The 18,302-nt window shown below is 34.0% G+C and overlaps 1 protein-coding gene across 2 annotated transcripts in view; it reads right to left on the bottom strand.

Annotated features, from left to right (window-relative positions):
• Window positions 1-495: 495 nt before the first annotated feature.
• The window catches only part of LOC143228167 (putative glutamate receptor), a 68,745-nt gene continuing 50,938 nt past the window's right edge, over window positions 496-18,302 (bottom strand). The window contains exons 4-7 of one of the 2 annotated variants that reach the window (XM_076459476.1): window positions 14,164-14,305; window positions 13,672-13,901; window positions 3,532-3,794; window positions 496-1,083 (exon numbers count right to left, since the gene is read on the bottom strand). In XM_076459476.1, the coding sequence (XP_076315591.1) occupies window positions 801-1,083; window positions 3,532-3,794; window positions 13,672-13,901; window positions 14,164-14,305 (918 nt within the window). In that variant the 3' untranslated portion in view covers window positions 496-800. The remainder of the gene's footprint in view (window positions 1,084-3,531; window positions 3,795-13,671; window positions 13,902-14,163; window positions 14,306-18,302) is intronic. The other variant, XM_076459477.1, reaches the window with a different exon arrangement.

The following is an 18,302-nucleotide window of genomic DNA, read 5'->3' as shown; positions in this document are numbered from 1 at the left end:
TATAAGTGTTGTTAAGTAGTGAAGTGATATTCAACATTTGTATAACTGTTATGCAGTAGTGAAGTGATATTCAACAGATTTTTATGACTGTTGTTAAGTAGTGAAGTGATATTCAACAGATTTTTATAATTGTTGTTAAGCAGTGAAGTGATATTCAACAGATTTTTATAATTGTTGTTAAGCAGTGAAGTGATATTCAACAGATTTTTATAATTGTTGTTAAGCAGTGAAGTGATATTCAACAGATTTTATAATTGTTGTTAAGCAGTGAAGTGATATTCAACAGATTTTTATAATTGTTGTTAAGCAGTGAAGTGATATTCAACAGATTTTTATAATTGTTGTTAAGTTGTGAAGTGCTATTCAACAGATTTTTATAATTGTTGTTAAGCAGTGAAGTGATATTCAACAGATTTTTATAATTGTTGTTAAGCAGTGAAGTGATATTCAACAGATTTTTATAATTGTTGTTAAGCAGTGAAGTGATATTCAACAGATTTTTATAATTGTTGTTAAGTTGTGAAGTGCTATTCAACAGATTTTTATAATTGTTGTTAAGCAGTGAAGTGATATTCAACAGATTTTTATAATTGTTGTTAAGTGGTGAAGTGAAGCATAGCTGTTGTTTGCCGTATTTCATTTATCACCTTATTTGCACAGATGCATTCTTTTAGCTGAGCAGTGACATTAAACGTAAGATTAGGCAAGTTTACAGAAAACTGTCGTATTTCTATGAGTGTAATATTTCAAGCTTACTTTTTGATAATAATAAACGTCAGTATTCTGTAAAGTTTAATAAATTACCACTGAAAATTATTGGTCTCTTTAGTTTTGGCAACATGTTTCTTATTTAATATCGAATCAATTATGACTTCAAGAAAAAAGCAGAAAATCCCTAATATGTAACCAGCTCCTAAAATGATGAAGGCTCCTTGCATGTCCGTCACAGAGACCGAAGCAGGAACTTTTGTGTCAGCTGGTAGCGTTGCTTCCTTGTTGGAAAAAAACGACTTGATAGTATTTTTATCCAAAATCTGTTTTTTCCAGAACTCTACCAATCCAGCTTCCATGCATTTAAAGACACTGTTTATAATAAAAATAAATAATTTAGGTATTCACAATGAACATACCTTATACGTAATTCCAAATACAACTTTCGAAAACCATATTAATTCATTGAATATTGTAACATCTTTGTTTACTAGAAGATAGTTCAGATCACTGCGGAATTTTTTTTATGAATATTAATACATTTAAACGTTTTTCCCGCGTCATATCTGCTCCTAAATCCTACACTTAATAAGATGAAATTCTCAATACCCGCGGCTGTAATTAGATCTCAAATCTCTCAGGAGATGGGTCTAGAAGCTAAAAATTTGTATCCGAAAAAAAACAACCAAAAAACGAAATGCATATTATGATCCGTTAGGCTGCGGCTACCAATATTGTTTCAATTCTAAGGTCGAACTTAAACATTTTATTAACAACTTAGTAAAGGATAAACGTTGCGACAACTTTCTGGATAATTTCAACTTGTGATATTTTCTCGTCACTGAATAACGAGAAACACTGGTTGTGAATTAATGGTCAGAGGACTTTAACACTAAATTTGGGTTTTGATACGTGTAGCTTTGCACAAAATTCAAAACAAACAAAGAATACATTCCTGATCTCAAGAAAAGCCTTACAAGTCGGCGTCCTTTGGTATTATGCACATATTTGTTGAGTACGTCAACTATTGTGATACGGCTTGATGGATTACATATATTTGTTGAGTACGTTAACTACTATGATACGGCTTGATGGATTACATATATTTGTTGAGTACGTTAACTACTGTGATACGGCTTGATGAATTACATATATTTGTTGAGTACGTTAACTACTGTGATACGGCTTGATGAATTACATATATTTGTTGAGTACGTTAACTACTGTGATACGGCTTGATGAATTACATATATTTGTTGAGTACGTTAACTACTGTGATACGGCTTGATGAATTACATATATTTGTTGAGTACGTTAACTACTGTGATACGGCTTGATGAATTACATATATTTGTTGAGTACGTTAACTACTGTGATACGGCTTGATGAATTACATATATTTGTTGAGTACGTTAACTACTGTGATATGGCTTGATGAATTACATATATTTGTTGAGTTCGTTAACTACTGTGATACGGCTTGATGGATTACATATATTTGTTGAGTACGTTAACTACTGTGATACGGCTTGATGAATTACATATATTTGTTGAGTACGTTAACTACTGTGATACGGCTTGATGAATTACATATATTTGTTGAGTACGTTAACTACTGTGATACGGCTTGATGAATTACATATATTTGTTGAGTACGTTAACTACTGTGATACGGCTTGATGAATTACATATATTTGTTGAGTACGTTAACTACTGTGATATGGCTTGATGAATTACATATATTTGTTGAGTTCGTTAACTACTGTGATACGGCTTGATGGATTACATATATTTGTTGAGTACGTTAACTACTGTGATATGGCTTGATGGATTATCAGATGTAGAAACAGTTTTTTGCATTTATTTTAATAAGCTGAGATGCTATCATTTAAAAACAGATTGCTTAAGATTGTTACATTATTATTGTAATATTTCTCCAGATTGTTTGTCTGTTTTTGAATTTCGCACACAGCTACACGAGGGCTATCTGCTCTAGCTGTCCCTAATTTAGCAGTGTAAGACTAGAGGGAAGGCAGCTAGTCATCACCACCCCATTCTTGGGCAACTATTTTTCAACGAATAAATATTTTTCACATACTAATATAACGCCCCCACGGCTAAAAAGACCAGCATGTTTGGTGCGACGGGGATTCGAACCCGCACCCCTCAGATTACGAGTCGAGCGCCTTAACCACATGGCTAAGCCGGGCCGATTCTCTATAAATAAATACACTGTGTGAGTGTGTGTGTTACTTAACGCTTGAAAAAAGTATTTTAATATATTAAAATAAATTTTCAGTCAAACGTTTCTACAACTAACGTGGACAACAAATGAACAATTTAAGATGAAGTTACTAATGAAAAACCGGATACACACCCACACACAAGTTTCTAGCAAGAAATATCTTTCAAATGGACATTAGACGTTTTAAAAGGTTGACACTTACAATCGTTAGCCCAACTCAGAACAGAATGAAATTAATCCCTGGATAAACGAACATGAAAACGAAGAAATGAAGTTTATGAGGTATCTCACTTTCTTAAAAGGTATAAGATCGTATAGTAACGTGTAACTGAAGATCATTCTTATACAACTTGCGTGGGTGAACGTGTGGCTCACGTATTCTTGTACAAGAGTTTGTGTTTTTTATGGCTATTTCTTTCGAATACTAATGATAAAATTATACTGAACAAAGTCCTTGGTAGTTCCGTGACACTTTGATTGTTATTATTTGATCTCACATAATTGATTAACTGATAACAATCCTTCTGAGATTTGGATTTTCTGAATAAACATTTAACAGTTGAAATACAACTTACAACACATCTAGCAGTTCTTTCATCGGAGATCCAGTTGGTATTGCTATGGCATAGTAAGCAGAAAAGAACTGGTCGGTGGAGAAGCGGAAGCGACTTATACCGAGAGCTGCCACTTCAGCTTCCATCGGGGCTTTAGTGAAAACAAGTGCGTAATTACGATAAATCGTTTCATTAACTCCTTGTTGAATAGAACGAACGACGGAATTTTTGGGGTCTGCTTTCATGGCCTGTCCAATATTAAAGAGGTAACCTTGGGTAGCATCCTATAATAGAGAACAATGAAGGTTAGAGCAAACAATAGAAAGCTATCAACATCCTTCGGTAGAGAATAAAAATGGTTAGAGGAAGCATTATAAAACTATGAACATCCTGTAATAGAGAACAATAAGGGTTGGAGCAAACTATTTAAAATTATCTCCTTGAAAGTAGTTTTGTTAACCTTGTTACCCATCAGTAAAATACGATATAAAGTATTCGAGATATATATGTTACCCACCAGTAAAATAGAACAGAGAAACCAAGTTAACAATATTATCATCAGTAAAATATAACCTCGTTACCTACCAGTAAAACATGATATAATAACTACAATCAGCCTTGTTACCCATTAATAAAATATTATATAATAGACTGAAGTAGCACTGTTACCCATCAGTAAAACATGATATAACTACAATCAGCCTTGTTACCCATTAATAAAATATTATATAATAGACTGAAGTAGCACTGTTACCCATCAGTAAAACATGATATAATAACTACAATCAGCCTTGTTACCCATTAATAAAATATTATATAATAGACTGAAGTAGCACTGTTACCCATCAGTGAAACATGATATAACTACAATCAGCCTTGTTACCCATTAATAAAATATTATATAATAGACTGAAGTAGCACTGTTACCCATCAGTAAAACATGATATAATAACCCGAGTTAGCTTTATTACCCATCAGTAAAATATCATATAAAAACTCGAGTTAATCTTTTTACTACTAGTAAAATGTGATGTAATAACTCGATTTTTCTTTGTTACTCAACAATAAAATAGGATACGATAAAATATGTTATAATAACACACACCACAAGTATTCCTTTTCTGAAACCTGTTAGGAAAGTGATTCTATTAGGACAGGATAGATTAACTACAAAACTGCAAATACGTTTATTATATTTAGAGAGATTAAACTATTGCTAAAGAGAATTTGCTGGTATTGAGGTTGTTAGTTCTCGTGATGTATTTGTTAAAAGCTCCACTGTCCACGGTACTAGCTGAGGGTACTCTTTAAGATGTATTTGTTAAAAGCTCCACTGTCCACGGTACTAGCTGAGGGTACTCTTTAAGATGTATTTGTTAAAAGCTCCACTGTCCACGGTACTAGCTAAGGGTACTCTTTAAGATGTATTTGTTAAAAGCTGGTACTAGCTGAGGGTACTCTTTAAGATGTATTTGTTTAAAGCTAGTACTAGCTGAGGGTACTCTTTAAGATGTATTTGTTAAAAGCTGGTACTAGCTGAGGGTACTCTTTAAGATGTATTTGTTAAAAGCTGGTACTAGCTGAGGGTACTCTTTAAGATGTATTTGTTAAAATCTGGTACTAGCTGAGGGTACTCTTTAAGATGTATTTGTTAAAATCTGGTACTAGCTGAGGGTACTCTTTAAGATGTATTTGTTAAAATCTGGTACTAGCTGAGGGTACTCTTTAAGATGTATTTGTTTAAAGCTAGTACTAGCTGAGGGTACTCTTTAAGATGTATTTGTTAAAAGCTGGTACTAGCTGAGGGTACTCTTTAAGATGTATTTGTTAAAAGCTGGTACTAGCTGAGGGTACTCTTTAAGATGTATTTGTTAAAATCTGGTACTAGCTGAGGGTACTCTTTAAGATGTATTTGTTAAAATCTGGTACTAGCTGAGGGTACTCTTTAAGATGTATTTGTTAAAAGCTGGTACTAGCTGAGGGTACTCTTTAAGATGTATTTGTTAAAAGCTGGTACTAGCTGAGGGTACTCTTTAAGATGTATTTGTTAAAAGCTCCACTGTCCACGGTACTAGCTGAGGGTACTCTTTAAGAAAACAAAACTTGTATAAAGGACAATGTTACATAATCATATTTAGTTCACTTCTAAATTTAGATTATCATTTAAACCAGTCTTAGGATATTTGAAATTGTAATACGTAACAGTATGTATAATTAAAAAAAACTTAACCAAGACGTACCACTGTCAGATGAAAACATTTAGTTAATGTTCTTTCCACATTCTTACGTTCGAGACTTGACGTAATATATTACCAAATTATTGTTATATCTTATTCAGGGCGCTTTGGTTTAAAGGTGAATTTTACAGAAAAAAGAAAACTTTGCAGTCAAAAGAACTACTCATACTGATTAATTTTGCAGATTCAAATTTTTTATAAAAAATATGTGCTAATAAATGAAACATAAACTTGGTGCAGAAAGAACCCTTTCCGAGCGGAAATCCAAACGTTTTAGTTTTTATGTATGCCGCTAGGAAAAGTACTGTGACGTAACAGTTGCCTAACAAACCGCCAACGCCAGCGCGTTGAATGTAAATAACATGACCAGTGCATACGGAGAAACAGAAGCGGAGTCTGTTTTGACTTTGTGTTCTTAACAGTGTTGAGTAGCACCATATCAATTCAAACCTACTCTGAACGAACCTAGAACAGTTACTTTTGACACAGATATGACAAGTTCTAGTGATGAGGACAGTTCCACGAGCGAGAGTAGCGGAACTGTGAGTGATACTGATAGCGCCCAGGCCAGTTGCGAGTCGGTCATACCTCCAGTGGAAGAATGGTAAGCCTAAATCACGACAACATAGATGGTCTGTATTATTTCATGTGCAATTTTAAGCATCTTCCACAATCATTGTACCGGGTATTTATGACTCGTAACAAGATGGTGAGAACGATCCTGTCTACTGCCGATGGCTTTTTCAGTCTCAACCTGCCTGGCTTGAAACCCACGGAATCCAAAACAGTGAAATCCGACACAAAATATGAGCGTTTAAAGTGATCTTGACAAAGTTTTGCATGGTGTGAAGGTGTCCAGTTCTTCCTATTGACCACCCGCACCCACTGTCGCCACCTTGTCGGTTCCTTCTCCTTGCACGGAAACGAAAAGAAGCTTTTGCCCCATGCCGAACCGTTTTTACAACCATAAGCAATGCAGTAAACCATGTTATCACAAAATAAACATAAAGTAGCAATATCAAGACAAAAAATAGTCTCACAAAGTATGTAATCCGAAAAAGGCATTGATAGATTTACATAAAACACCAGCACTGTAAGGAACAAAATGGTCGGCGCGCAACGAAGCGTATTTGGCAACTATTACGTCATAGTTGCAAAACGTCACGGAAACAGCCGAGCGACCGAGAGGAACTTGAGTTCGAGGACTCGCATATTTTGTTTCATTTTTACTCAAAAACTAAAGTGTTTAAAAATATGGCAACCACACAGGAATTATACCTAACCAAAGTACAGTTTCTAAGGTAATTATTAAATTTGCTGAAAATTCACCTTTAAATGAAATTTGAAAAACAGGTAACAAATTCGCCAAGCTTTATTTCGAGTCGAGCTAGCACTCTTCCTCAGATCATACAACATGGAACAACAGCTCAGAACGCCATCTTCTCGAAATAAACAAAAATATATAACTTGGTAATTTTGTAGCCCATTCTTTAATTTATGTATCTTTGTCGTCTATGAAGTTATTATTTACTATCTTGATTTAAAAACAACCCTTATTTTGGGTTCTTTGATATGTCTCCGGGTTAATTAATATTGCACGTGTTTGTAAACCGACAATAAAATTACCACTTGTTGTCAACAAACACATAATACTCTTATTGTCGGTTTACAAACACGTGCAATATTGCTGGTTAACAATGAGATTATTACGTGTTTTAATCAACAATAAGACGATCACGTATTTTAACCTACAATTACACTAACATGTGTTTGTTAACCAACAGTAAAATTAGCAAGTGTTTTCAAGCAACAGTGATACTACCACGTGTTTTAATTTCCAATAAAACTTAGATTTTCAGCAGCCTTATTCCCTCTAAACGTTGATAAAGACCTTCCATGATTTTCGGTTTCACCTTAGTAGTGAAAACAAGATCGACATCCTACCATTAGAGTTGTAATGTATCTGATAAAGTAATTTTGTTAAATCCCTCATTTAGTTTTATTTCTGCACGGTCTGGCACGTACATTTAGGTTATATATACTTTTATCAAGGAGCTGCTTTCTGCTCTTAATCTGGGACCACATACTCTGAATATCACGGAGTACTACTGCCTGTGAGTTAGCCACACATATGATATTAGCAGTACATTATAGTTGTGGTTTTTGCTTTCAGCAGTCCAGAAGAGAATACGCTTTATGGCTTCCAGCTCCACTATTATGTTGCATGCGGATAATTTGAAGGGTCCACCAGCCTCGTGCAGAGTGTTACTATTCCTTAAGATGATGAATGCCAAACCACAGTATATATTTTAGGAACCATCTGTGGGTTTGATGGCAAGTGACTATCTACCATGTTTTTAAAAGGTGTTGGCAGGAGTTTGAATAAATTCAACAAACTCATCTCTCTACCGTAACTTGTACCCAACATGGATGTCGTTGAAGATGTCCATAGTAGCAGATAAATGCGCAGCTTTCCTGGAGTCACTATTAATTTTATACTTGACTGGTCGTGCTGGCATGTCGGCGTTTTAAGGAGCGTTACACATCTGATAAGACAGCAGCATAATATGATGAAATAATAAACCGCTTTAACATCAACAACAAGATGTTGTGTGTGACCTCTGATAATATAGCTAGCATGAATAAGGCTTTCTGCCTGCCGGGCTTTGAACCACAAACACTATCTAGTGTGAGAGATGGTGATATTCATCTCTAGATAGTGACTTACAAGATGAACTCTTGGATGAATCCAAATCAGTGGAAAACTTATCCGAATTTATTCTTAAGCGTGATCCTTTCTCTTTCCACATATAGCTTGTTGTCAAGGGTGACACGAAAAAAAACTGGAACACTGCTGGAAGTAATTTCCAAAGCATCAGCCATTATAACCTACATTAGACAATCAACACAAACAACTGAACTACTTTAGGGAGAGGACAGAGTTCAGTCGGTAACTCCAACACGATGGAACTCGGATATTAACACTTTTCAGACTAGTCACGAGCTTATTCATGTTTTGTGCAGAGCGTCTTTGTGTGCCATTTTTAAAACATTGATTTTGTAAGGAGGCTGACGCGTTGTTTTGTTTATAACTATGTTATTTATTATTATTACTGAATATGTACATGAAGACATCTAGTAAATTTTTAAAGTGTGGTATGTTGCAAAACGTTTTTCTATATGGAATAGAAACACACAGAATTTGCACATATATCGCATTTTACTTTTTTTTTTCCATATGGGCAATACAAACTCTGGCAGGCTGTGGTAGGAAGTTTCTTTTTATTCTGTAGTTGAAATGAGCACAGAACTACGGTGCTTCATGTCACGAGACAGTCTTTCAGGGAGATCCTTTTGTGGGACTCTCCATGTACCTTCAGATGAGAGATCCTTTTGTTGGACTCTCCATGTACTTTCAGATGAGAGATCCTTTTGTTGGACTCTCCATGTACCTTCAGATGAGAGATCGTTTTGTGGGACTCTCCATGTACCTTCAGATGACGAACCGTTCCACTCTAGTCCCAGCGAGACTTCTTTCTCTTTGTCAGTAATCCATTCTCTTGTCACAGAAAGGAGGAAATGCTTATATTTTATTATTTTTTATTGATTTAGGACTTTGTAGGTTACATATGAAAACAAAAGACCATAATTTATCAGATAAAGTATTACTTTTCTCCTGAGAATGGTGTAATAATTGTTCTGATATACTTGGTGCCACAATTCAAGATTGGAGAAAGAACTGAAAGAATAGTTTTATATATATATATATATATATATTTTTTTTACGCTCAAGACTATAAATCTACATGTTTCAAATATAACCTGTGTCACTCTCACACACCATTCTCACTAACAGGCCATATTTTACAATTTTTACAGAATTGCATGTTCGAAATCTTAATGTCCTTTCCATTGAATCATGCCCTTATTCAATGAGAACTGTTACTTTGACTTATATGGTGTTCTGAATTTACTGAGGAAGTAATCCAATACTGGTTCAATTTTGAATAGTCTGCCTGAAGATTCATCCATTTTCTGATTATCATTGAAATGCCAAAATATTCAAATCTGTTTTGGCTCATCGTATGCTGTGCCTGGCATAGCCAGGTGGTTAAGGCACTCGACTTATAATCTGAGAGTAAGGGGTTCGCCCTTACAGCCGTGGGGGTGTTTTAAAGTGACGGTCAATCCCACTACTCGTTGATAAAATAGTAGCGCAAGAGTTGGCAGTGATGACTAGCTGCCTTCTCTCTGGTTTTACACTGCTAAATTAGGGACAATTAGTGCAGATAGCCCTCATGTAGCTTTGCGCGAAATTCAAAACAAACAAACAAAATTATCGTATGCGAAAATACTGGACTAATACAAAGAGAGTCTATTCATCAATAATATTTCCAGTTATATTTTCATTGTCTGTCTCATTAGTAGAATTCCTAGTAGGCCTAGGAATTTCTTAATGTTTAAAGATGTAACTTCAGACCATTGAAGTCCTTTATATGACATTTAATGTTTCTTTGTAGTTTGTTTTTCCTGGCAAAACGTTTCAAACGAGTCTTCACCAAACATTGGACTTGTAAACAGCAGCAATAGTTTCAGGTTCAGATGGAGTTACAGTAACTCCTGGGTTTCCTCTAAGTATTTCCATGTTTGATGAAATATCTATTTCTGACCAATTATCATTATCATAACAGAAAAACACTAATAGAAACATTTGTAGAACCATCATCACTTTCTGATTCAGAACCAGTTGAGAACACAATTTAACTTTAAGTATCTTTGTAGGTCTAACAACATCACTATAGCTAATTACTGTTAGAATGATCCACAAGCACATACACATCAGAATATTCAGCTTTCTTTGGAATATATGATAAATTGTCACCATATAGTTCAGTAATTATCTCATCTTCACTGAACACATTACATTTTCTGCGAGAATGGGTATTGTAAGGAAAAATCAGAAAAATAACAGTCGTTCGTAACAGCATAAAACGTGTCCAACTCCTTTCAAACTAAACGTTTTAACATTTTAGATGAAACACGAGTAAAGTCGTGACCTGTCCACAATGTGTTAAGATAATTAAGTCTTTATTGAATAATTCCCAGAAGAAATGGGATAAGCTATATACTGGTACATCAAACCTTACTTTTCATGATCGGACCGAACTTACGGATTTGATGACAACTGTGATACCTCTTGAAGAGGCAATATATTTCCTCCAAAGTCAGAACACTGTTATCTCCAGTTATGTAAGTCGTGTTAGGCTGATGACTCTGAATAACATCACACAGTCCAGATACACTTTCAATCTTGTCTCTGAACCGAAGAAATCTGATCATGCCTGGGTGACTCAGTACGAGCAATGAAGTGTCTTCTGCTGAGTTGTAACATTGGATTTAAACTTCACTGCGTTTCACTAGACTTATGCTCTATGGATAAAATCGAATTGTCCAACAGTAAGAGGTTAAGAAAGTTTCCTTAACAAATAATCCTACAACAATGGTAGCAAAAGAGATTCATCTTACAACAGAAGTAAGTTCTTTAGTTTCTGTCTCCAAGATGTCAGCCATCTCGTCTTCAGAAGATACAGAAGAGGGCAACATCTTCCTCGATGGTCCTTGCATTCCTGAAGAAAACAACCATCTAGATGATTGGAAGATTCATGATAAACCTTCTTGCTCTGTCTCAACCAGCCAAACTCTACCTGAGTGTTTTAACATTCTCTGCCCCCGTTGAGTGTTTGATTAGCATCAGAGGCAAAACTCCCAGATCTGATCGATCCTTTCTCACTGATAATACATTTGAAAGACTGATGTTAAAAACGAACGGTGGACAATTATAATATCTGTTAGTCTCCATTACAAACATATTATTATTCTAAAATATTATTGTTTGTTTCTGTTTTTTTTTAATTTCGCGCAAAGCTACACGAGGGCTATCTGTGCTACCTGTCCATAATTTAACCGTGTAAGAATATAGGGAAGGTAGCTAGTCATCACCTCCCACCGCCAACTCTTTGGCTACTCTTTTACCAACAAATAGGTGGATTGGCCATACTATTATAACGCTCCCACGACTAAAAGTGCGAGCATGTTTGATATGACGGGTATCTTTGTTGTTGAAAAATAAACTTATTAAAATATTATTTATTCAAAATTTTTGTTTCAGTTTCTAAAACGTTTGTTTCACAAAATAAACGTTTTAAAATCTTACCTTCTGCTGTTTTACCATTATTGAATATCACCTGAAACACATTGTTTTTTGTATTTAAGCACAAAGTTACACAATGTGCTCTATCCACCACGGGTATCAAAACCCGGTTTGTAACGTCGTAAGTCCTAAGTCATACCACTGTGCCGCTGGGGAGAGCTCATGAATACATTACTATACTGTGCCGCTGGGGAGAGCTCATGAATACATTTCTATACCGTGCCGCTGGGGAGAGCTCATGAATACACCTCTATACTGTGCCGCTGGGGAGAGCTCATGAATACATTTCTATACCGTGCCGCTGGGGAGAGCTCATGAATACATTTCTATACCGTGCCGCTGGGGAGAGCTCATGAATACATTTCTATACTGTGCCGCTGGGGAGAGCTCATGAATACATTACTATACTGTGCCGCTGGGGAGAGCTCATGAATACATTACTATACTGTGCCGCTGGGGAGAGCTCATGAATACATTTCTATACTGTGCCGCTGGGGAGAGCTCATGAATACATTTCTATACTGTGCCGCTGGGGAGAGCTCATGAATACATTTCTATACCGTGCTGCTGGGGAGAGCTCATGAATACATTTCTATACTGTGCCGCTGGGGAGAGCTCATGAATACATTTCTATACCGTGCCGCTGGGGAGAGCTCATGAATACATTTCTATACTGTGCCGCTGGGGAGAGCTCATGAATACATTTCTATACGTTACTATTCGTATTTTAATGCTTAGTTGTTGCTTTTTTACTGTGTTCGTTTTCGTATTTGTATTTGATCCATCACTACGTTCTACTAAAGAAAGATAAGTTTATTAACCTCTGACCTTTTAGTTGATAAACTTAATATTAAACTTGAGTCGTGTTTTAACCCTGTTTCTCCAATGTTTGCATCAATAAGCTACGTGGGTGACGTGTAAGCGACCGAAAATAACACAGGTTATTTATTAAACATTTGCAGACTTCGAAATCATTATTTTCATTTTCAACTATAGGCGTAAATCGTAAGTAAAGTTGTCATAAAAATTTCTCTCTTTTCGTGTTTTGGGCGTAAAGCATCGAAATTTTCACATCTACGTTTTACATGGGCTGTGTGAGAAAATCTTCTAAAGTATGTAATAGAGAATTAAAGTGTTGATAGAGAAACTTACGTACTTCTTGTGTCGATTTACCGCCATTCAAACTGTGATGTATTTTCTATGTACTAAGCCTACATTTCCTGCAGCCGAGAGTACAGGGTAAAGTGAGTATCGTTATTAATTATATTACACATTTTTGTTGTTGAAGCTAGTGAACGTATATTATAAATCATTTCGTCACACATTAAGCAGCTTATACGAAAACGATTTTAATTTACTGATTAACTGAAATCATTAACGTGAAGATTGCACCAGAATTAGTCCAATACCATATGTTCCAACTTCACATTATCGTGGCTACATTTTTTGTACTATATCGGAAATGTTATGTACAGCATTGTTTACCGAATAATTCAAAAGAATCCGACCCTTTACAAAAGTATGAACAAATAAGATGTCCTATTTTACTGTAAAAGTCTGTTAATCAATCCAGTTAGGTCTATGTCTGCAATATATTTTCTGTCTAGTATCTTCTTACTATTGGAAAGCAGGTGATGAACCACTAAAGCATTATAACTTCTAATTCTCTCGTAATATATATTGTTACACAACTCAAACCAAGGATGATTTTACCGAAAGAATCTTCAATATAGAAGAGCCTTCCACTGTTCCAGCTTTGTATTCACCAACTTGGATTTTCTGAACCAAATCTGGAATGTTGTCTACAGCTTTGTTAAATCCAGGTACGTTGATAAAGGATGTCAGTGTTCCGCTGAAACCTGCCATAATAATAATGGCAAATGCCCAAAACGCCGATACGACCATACGAACAGTACCTTTTTGTGGAATATGTTCTGCTCCACCTGAGACAAGAATCGACATCAAAATAAATATATTACATTAAAAAATATATTTAAGGTGAGCGTATGGTACTGCGAAAACAGCAGTAAGTTTTAATATTTACATAAAATAAATATATGACACTATAAAAGTTCAATACATTTTAAAATTTAGTACCTTACTAATGAATATTTTCATTAATGCTAATTTGATTTGAATGAAACTTTAAAAATGGTGTTGTTTTTTTAAAGAGGAAAAGGTAACAAAATTGCGCAAAAATCAAACCTTGTTGTGTTAAAGCCCCGAAGAAATACCAAATTGTCTGGCTAACTGTCCAGTTTTCTGACTGTGGAACAAAGCTCATTTTTGTTAGAAGACTCAGTATAACGGCCGTAACAATGACACTTACCAAGATAGCTATCCAAACCTATGAAAATAATATGCCTTGATTATTGTTGCATATAATGTCCCATCAAAAATATCCGTACGCACCTTTACCATGTGAAGCAATCATCAACTTAGCATTCGTATAAAGATACTCAGTGAGTCAAAATTAGATTAAACGTCTATTAACGATATTTCAACATTAGTAGGTAATGTTTTGATCAAAATAGATAACGTACGCTAGTTACGACTGAAGACAAGCGACTACAGTTAATTTTATTCTAAATGTGTTTGGATCCTATAGACGAAAGTTTTGAACGTAGACTGTATTATATCATTAATTGATTCTCTTCGATATTTTTACATTTTACTCTCATTATCCTAGGATATAATTCACGTCGTTCAAAAATTTCCAGAAATTTATTGCGTTTTTATGATCTTCATCAAGTCATTTATACGTTTGTTGTTAAAGATAAAAAGTATTGAATGAGCTATTCATGCTTCGCTTACTACAAGGATTGAACCCTAAAATTTAACTTTAAGGTAGTTGCATATTTTACACTCGTTTGAAATAAATAAAAGTTACTTTACTTTGTAATAAAATTATACATCCTCTTAGCCCTTCAAAGGACATGACTTTACTGTTTCAAAATGGTGTTCTAAACTTACTGAAAGTAACAGAAAAATAAGCTTTACTGTCTCAAAATGGTGTTCTAAACTTACTGAAAGTAACAGAAAAATAAGCTTTACTGTCTCAAAATGGTGTTCTAAACTTACTGAAAGTAACAGAAAAATAAGCTTTACTGTCTCAAAATGGTGTTCTAAACTTACTGAAAGTAACAGAAAAATAAGCTTTACTGTTTCAAAATGGTGTTCTAAACTTACTGAAAGTAACAGAAAAATAAGCTTTACTGTCTCAAAATGGTGTTCTAAACTTACTGAAAGTAACAGAAAAATAAGCTTTACTGTCTCAAAATGGTGTTCTAAACTTACTGAAAGTAACAGAAAAATAAGCTTTACTGTCTCAAAATGGTGTTCTAAACTTACTGAAAGTAACAGAAAAATAAGCTTTACTGTTTCAAAATGGTGTTCTAAACTTACTGAAAGTAACAGAAAAATAAGCTTTACTGTCTCAAAATGGTGTTCTAAACTTACTGAAAGTAACAGAAAAATAAGCTTTACTGTTTCAAAATGGTGTTCTAAACTTACTGAAAGTAACAGAAAAATAAGCTTTACTGTCTCAAAATGGTGTTCTAAACTTACTGAAAGTAACAGAAAAATAAGCTTTACTGTTTCAAAATGGTGTTCTAAACTTACTGAAAGTAACAGAAAAATAAGCTTTACTGTCTCAAAATGGTGTTCTAAACTTACTGAAAGTAACAGAAAAATAAGCTTTAACTGTCTCAAAATGGTGTTCTAAACTTACTGAAAGTAACAGAAAAATAAGCTTTACTGTTTCAAAATGGTGTTCTAAACTTACTGAAAGTAACAGAAAATAAGCTTTACTGTCTCAAAATGGTGTTCTAAACTTACTGAAAGTAACAGAAAAATAAGCTTTACTGTCTCAAAATGGTGTTCTAAACTTACTGAAAGTAACAGAAAAATAAGCTTTACTGTCTCAAAATGGTGTTCTAAACTTACTGAAAGTAACAGAAAAATAAGCTTTACTGTCTCAAAATGGTGTTCTAAACTTACTGAAAGTAACAGAAAAATAAGCTTTACTGTCTCAAAATGGTGTTCTAAACTTACTGAAAGTAACAGAAAAATAAGCTTTACTGTCTCAAAATGGTGTTCTAAACTTACTGAAAGTAACAGAAAAATAAGCTTTACTGTCTCAAAATGGTGTTCTAAACTTACTGAAAGTAACAGAAAAATAAGCTTTACTGTCTCAAAATGGTGTTCTAAACTTACTGAAAGTAACAGAAAAATAAGTTTTACTGTCTCAAAATGGTGTTCTAAACTTACTGAAAGTAACAGAAAAATAAGCTTTACTGTCTCAAAATGGTGTTCTAAACTTACTGAAAGTAACAGAAAAATAAGCTTTACTGTCTCAAAATGGTGTTCTAAACTTACTGAAAGTAACAGAAAAATAAGCTTTACTGTCTCAAAATGGTGTTCTAAACTTACTGAAAGTAACAGAAAAATAAGCTTTACTGTCTCAAAATGGTGTTCTAAACTTACTGAAAGTAACAGAAAAATAAGCTTTACTGTCTCAAAATGGTGTTCTAAACTTACTGAAAGTAACAGAAAAATAAGCTTTACTGTCTCAAAATGGTGTTCTAAACTTACTGAAAGTAACAGAAAAATAAGCTTTACTGTCTCAAAATGGTGTTCTAAACTTACTGAAAGTAACAGAAAATAAGCTTTACTGTTTCAAAATGGTGTTCTAAACTTACTGAAAGTAACAGAAAAATAAGCTTTACTGTCTCAAAATGGTGTTCTAAACTTACTGAAAGTAACAGAAAATAAGCTTTACTGTCTCAAAATGGTGTTCTAAACTTACTGAAAGTAACAGAAAATAAGCTTTACTGTCTCAAAATGGTGTTCTAAACTTACTGAAAGTAACAGAAAAATAAGCTTTACTGTCTCAAAATGGTGTTCTAAACTTACTGAAAGTAACAGAAAAATAAGCTTTACTGTCTCAAAATGGTGTTCTAAACTTACTGAAAGTAACAGAAAATAAGCTTTACTGTCTCAAAATGGTGTTCTAAACTTACTGAAAGTAACAGAAAAATAAGCTTTACTGTCTCAAAATGGTGTTCTAAACTTACTGAAAGTAACAGAAAAATAAGCTTTACTGTCTCAAAATGGTGTTCTAAACTTACTGAAAGTAACAGAAAAATAAGCTTTACTGTCTCAAAATGGTGTTCTAAACTTACTGAAAGTAACAGAAAAATAAGCTTTACTGTCTCAAAATGGTGTTCTAAACTTACTGAAAGTAACAGAAAATAAGCTTTACTGTCTCAAAATGGTGTTCTAAACTTACTGAAAGTAACAGAAAAATAAGCTTTACTGTCTCAAAATGGTGTTCTAAACTTACTGAAAGTAACAGAAAAATAAGCTTTACTGTCTCAAAATGGTGTTCTAAACTTACTGAAAGTAACAGAAAAATAAGCTTTACTGTCTCAAAATGGTGTTCTAAACTTACTGAAAGTAACAGAAAAATAAGCTTTACTGTCTCAAAATGGTGTTCTAAACTTACTGAAAGTAACAGAAAAATAAGCTTTACTGTCTCAAAATGGTGTTCTAAACTTACTGAAAGTAACAGAAAAATAAGCTTTACTGTCTCAAAATGGTGTTCTAAACTTACTGAAAGTAACAGAAAAATAAGCTTTACTGTCTCAAAATGGTGTTCTAAACTTACTGAAAGTAACAGAAAATAAGCTTTACTGTTCTCAAAATGGTAACAGAAAAATAAGTTCTAAACTTACTGAAAGTAACAGAAAAATAAGCTTTACTGTCTCAAAATGGTGTTCTAAACTTACTGAAAGTAACAGAAAAATAAGCTTTACTGTCTCAAAATGGTGTTCTAAACTTACTGAAAGTAACAGAAAAATAAGCTTTACTGTCTCAAAATGGTGTTCTAAACTTACTGAAAGTAACAGAAAAATAAGCTTTACTGTCTCAAAATGGTGTTCTAAACTTACTGAAAGTAACAGAAAATAAGCTTTACTGTCTCAAAATGGTGTTCTAAACTTACTGAAAGTAACAGAAAAATAAGCTTTACTGTCTCAAAATGGTGTTCTAAACTTACTGAAAGTAACAGAAAAATAAGCTTTACTGTCTCAAAATGGTGTTCTAAACTTACTGAAAGTAACAGAAAAATAAGTTTTACTGTCTCAAAATGGTGTTCTAAACTTACTGAAAGTAACAGAAAAATAAGCTTTACTGTCTCAAAATGGTGTTCTAAACTTACTGAAAGTAACAGAAAAATAAGCTTTACTGTCTCAAAATGGTGTTCTAAACTTACTGAAAGTAACAGAAAATAAGCTTTACTGTCTCAAAATGGTGTTCTAAACTTACTGAAAGTAACAGAAAAA

This window comes from Tachypleus tridentatus, chromosome 10 (genome assembly GCF_004210375.1).
Source record: "Tachypleus tridentatus isolate NWPU-2018 chromosome 10, ASM421037v1, whole genome shotgun sequence".
Classification (NCBI taxonomy): Eukaryota; Metazoa; Arthropoda; class Merostomata; order Xiphosura; family Limulidae; genus Tachypleus; species Tachypleus tridentatus.
This window is presented reverse-complemented; position numbering and strand designations above follow the sequence as displayed.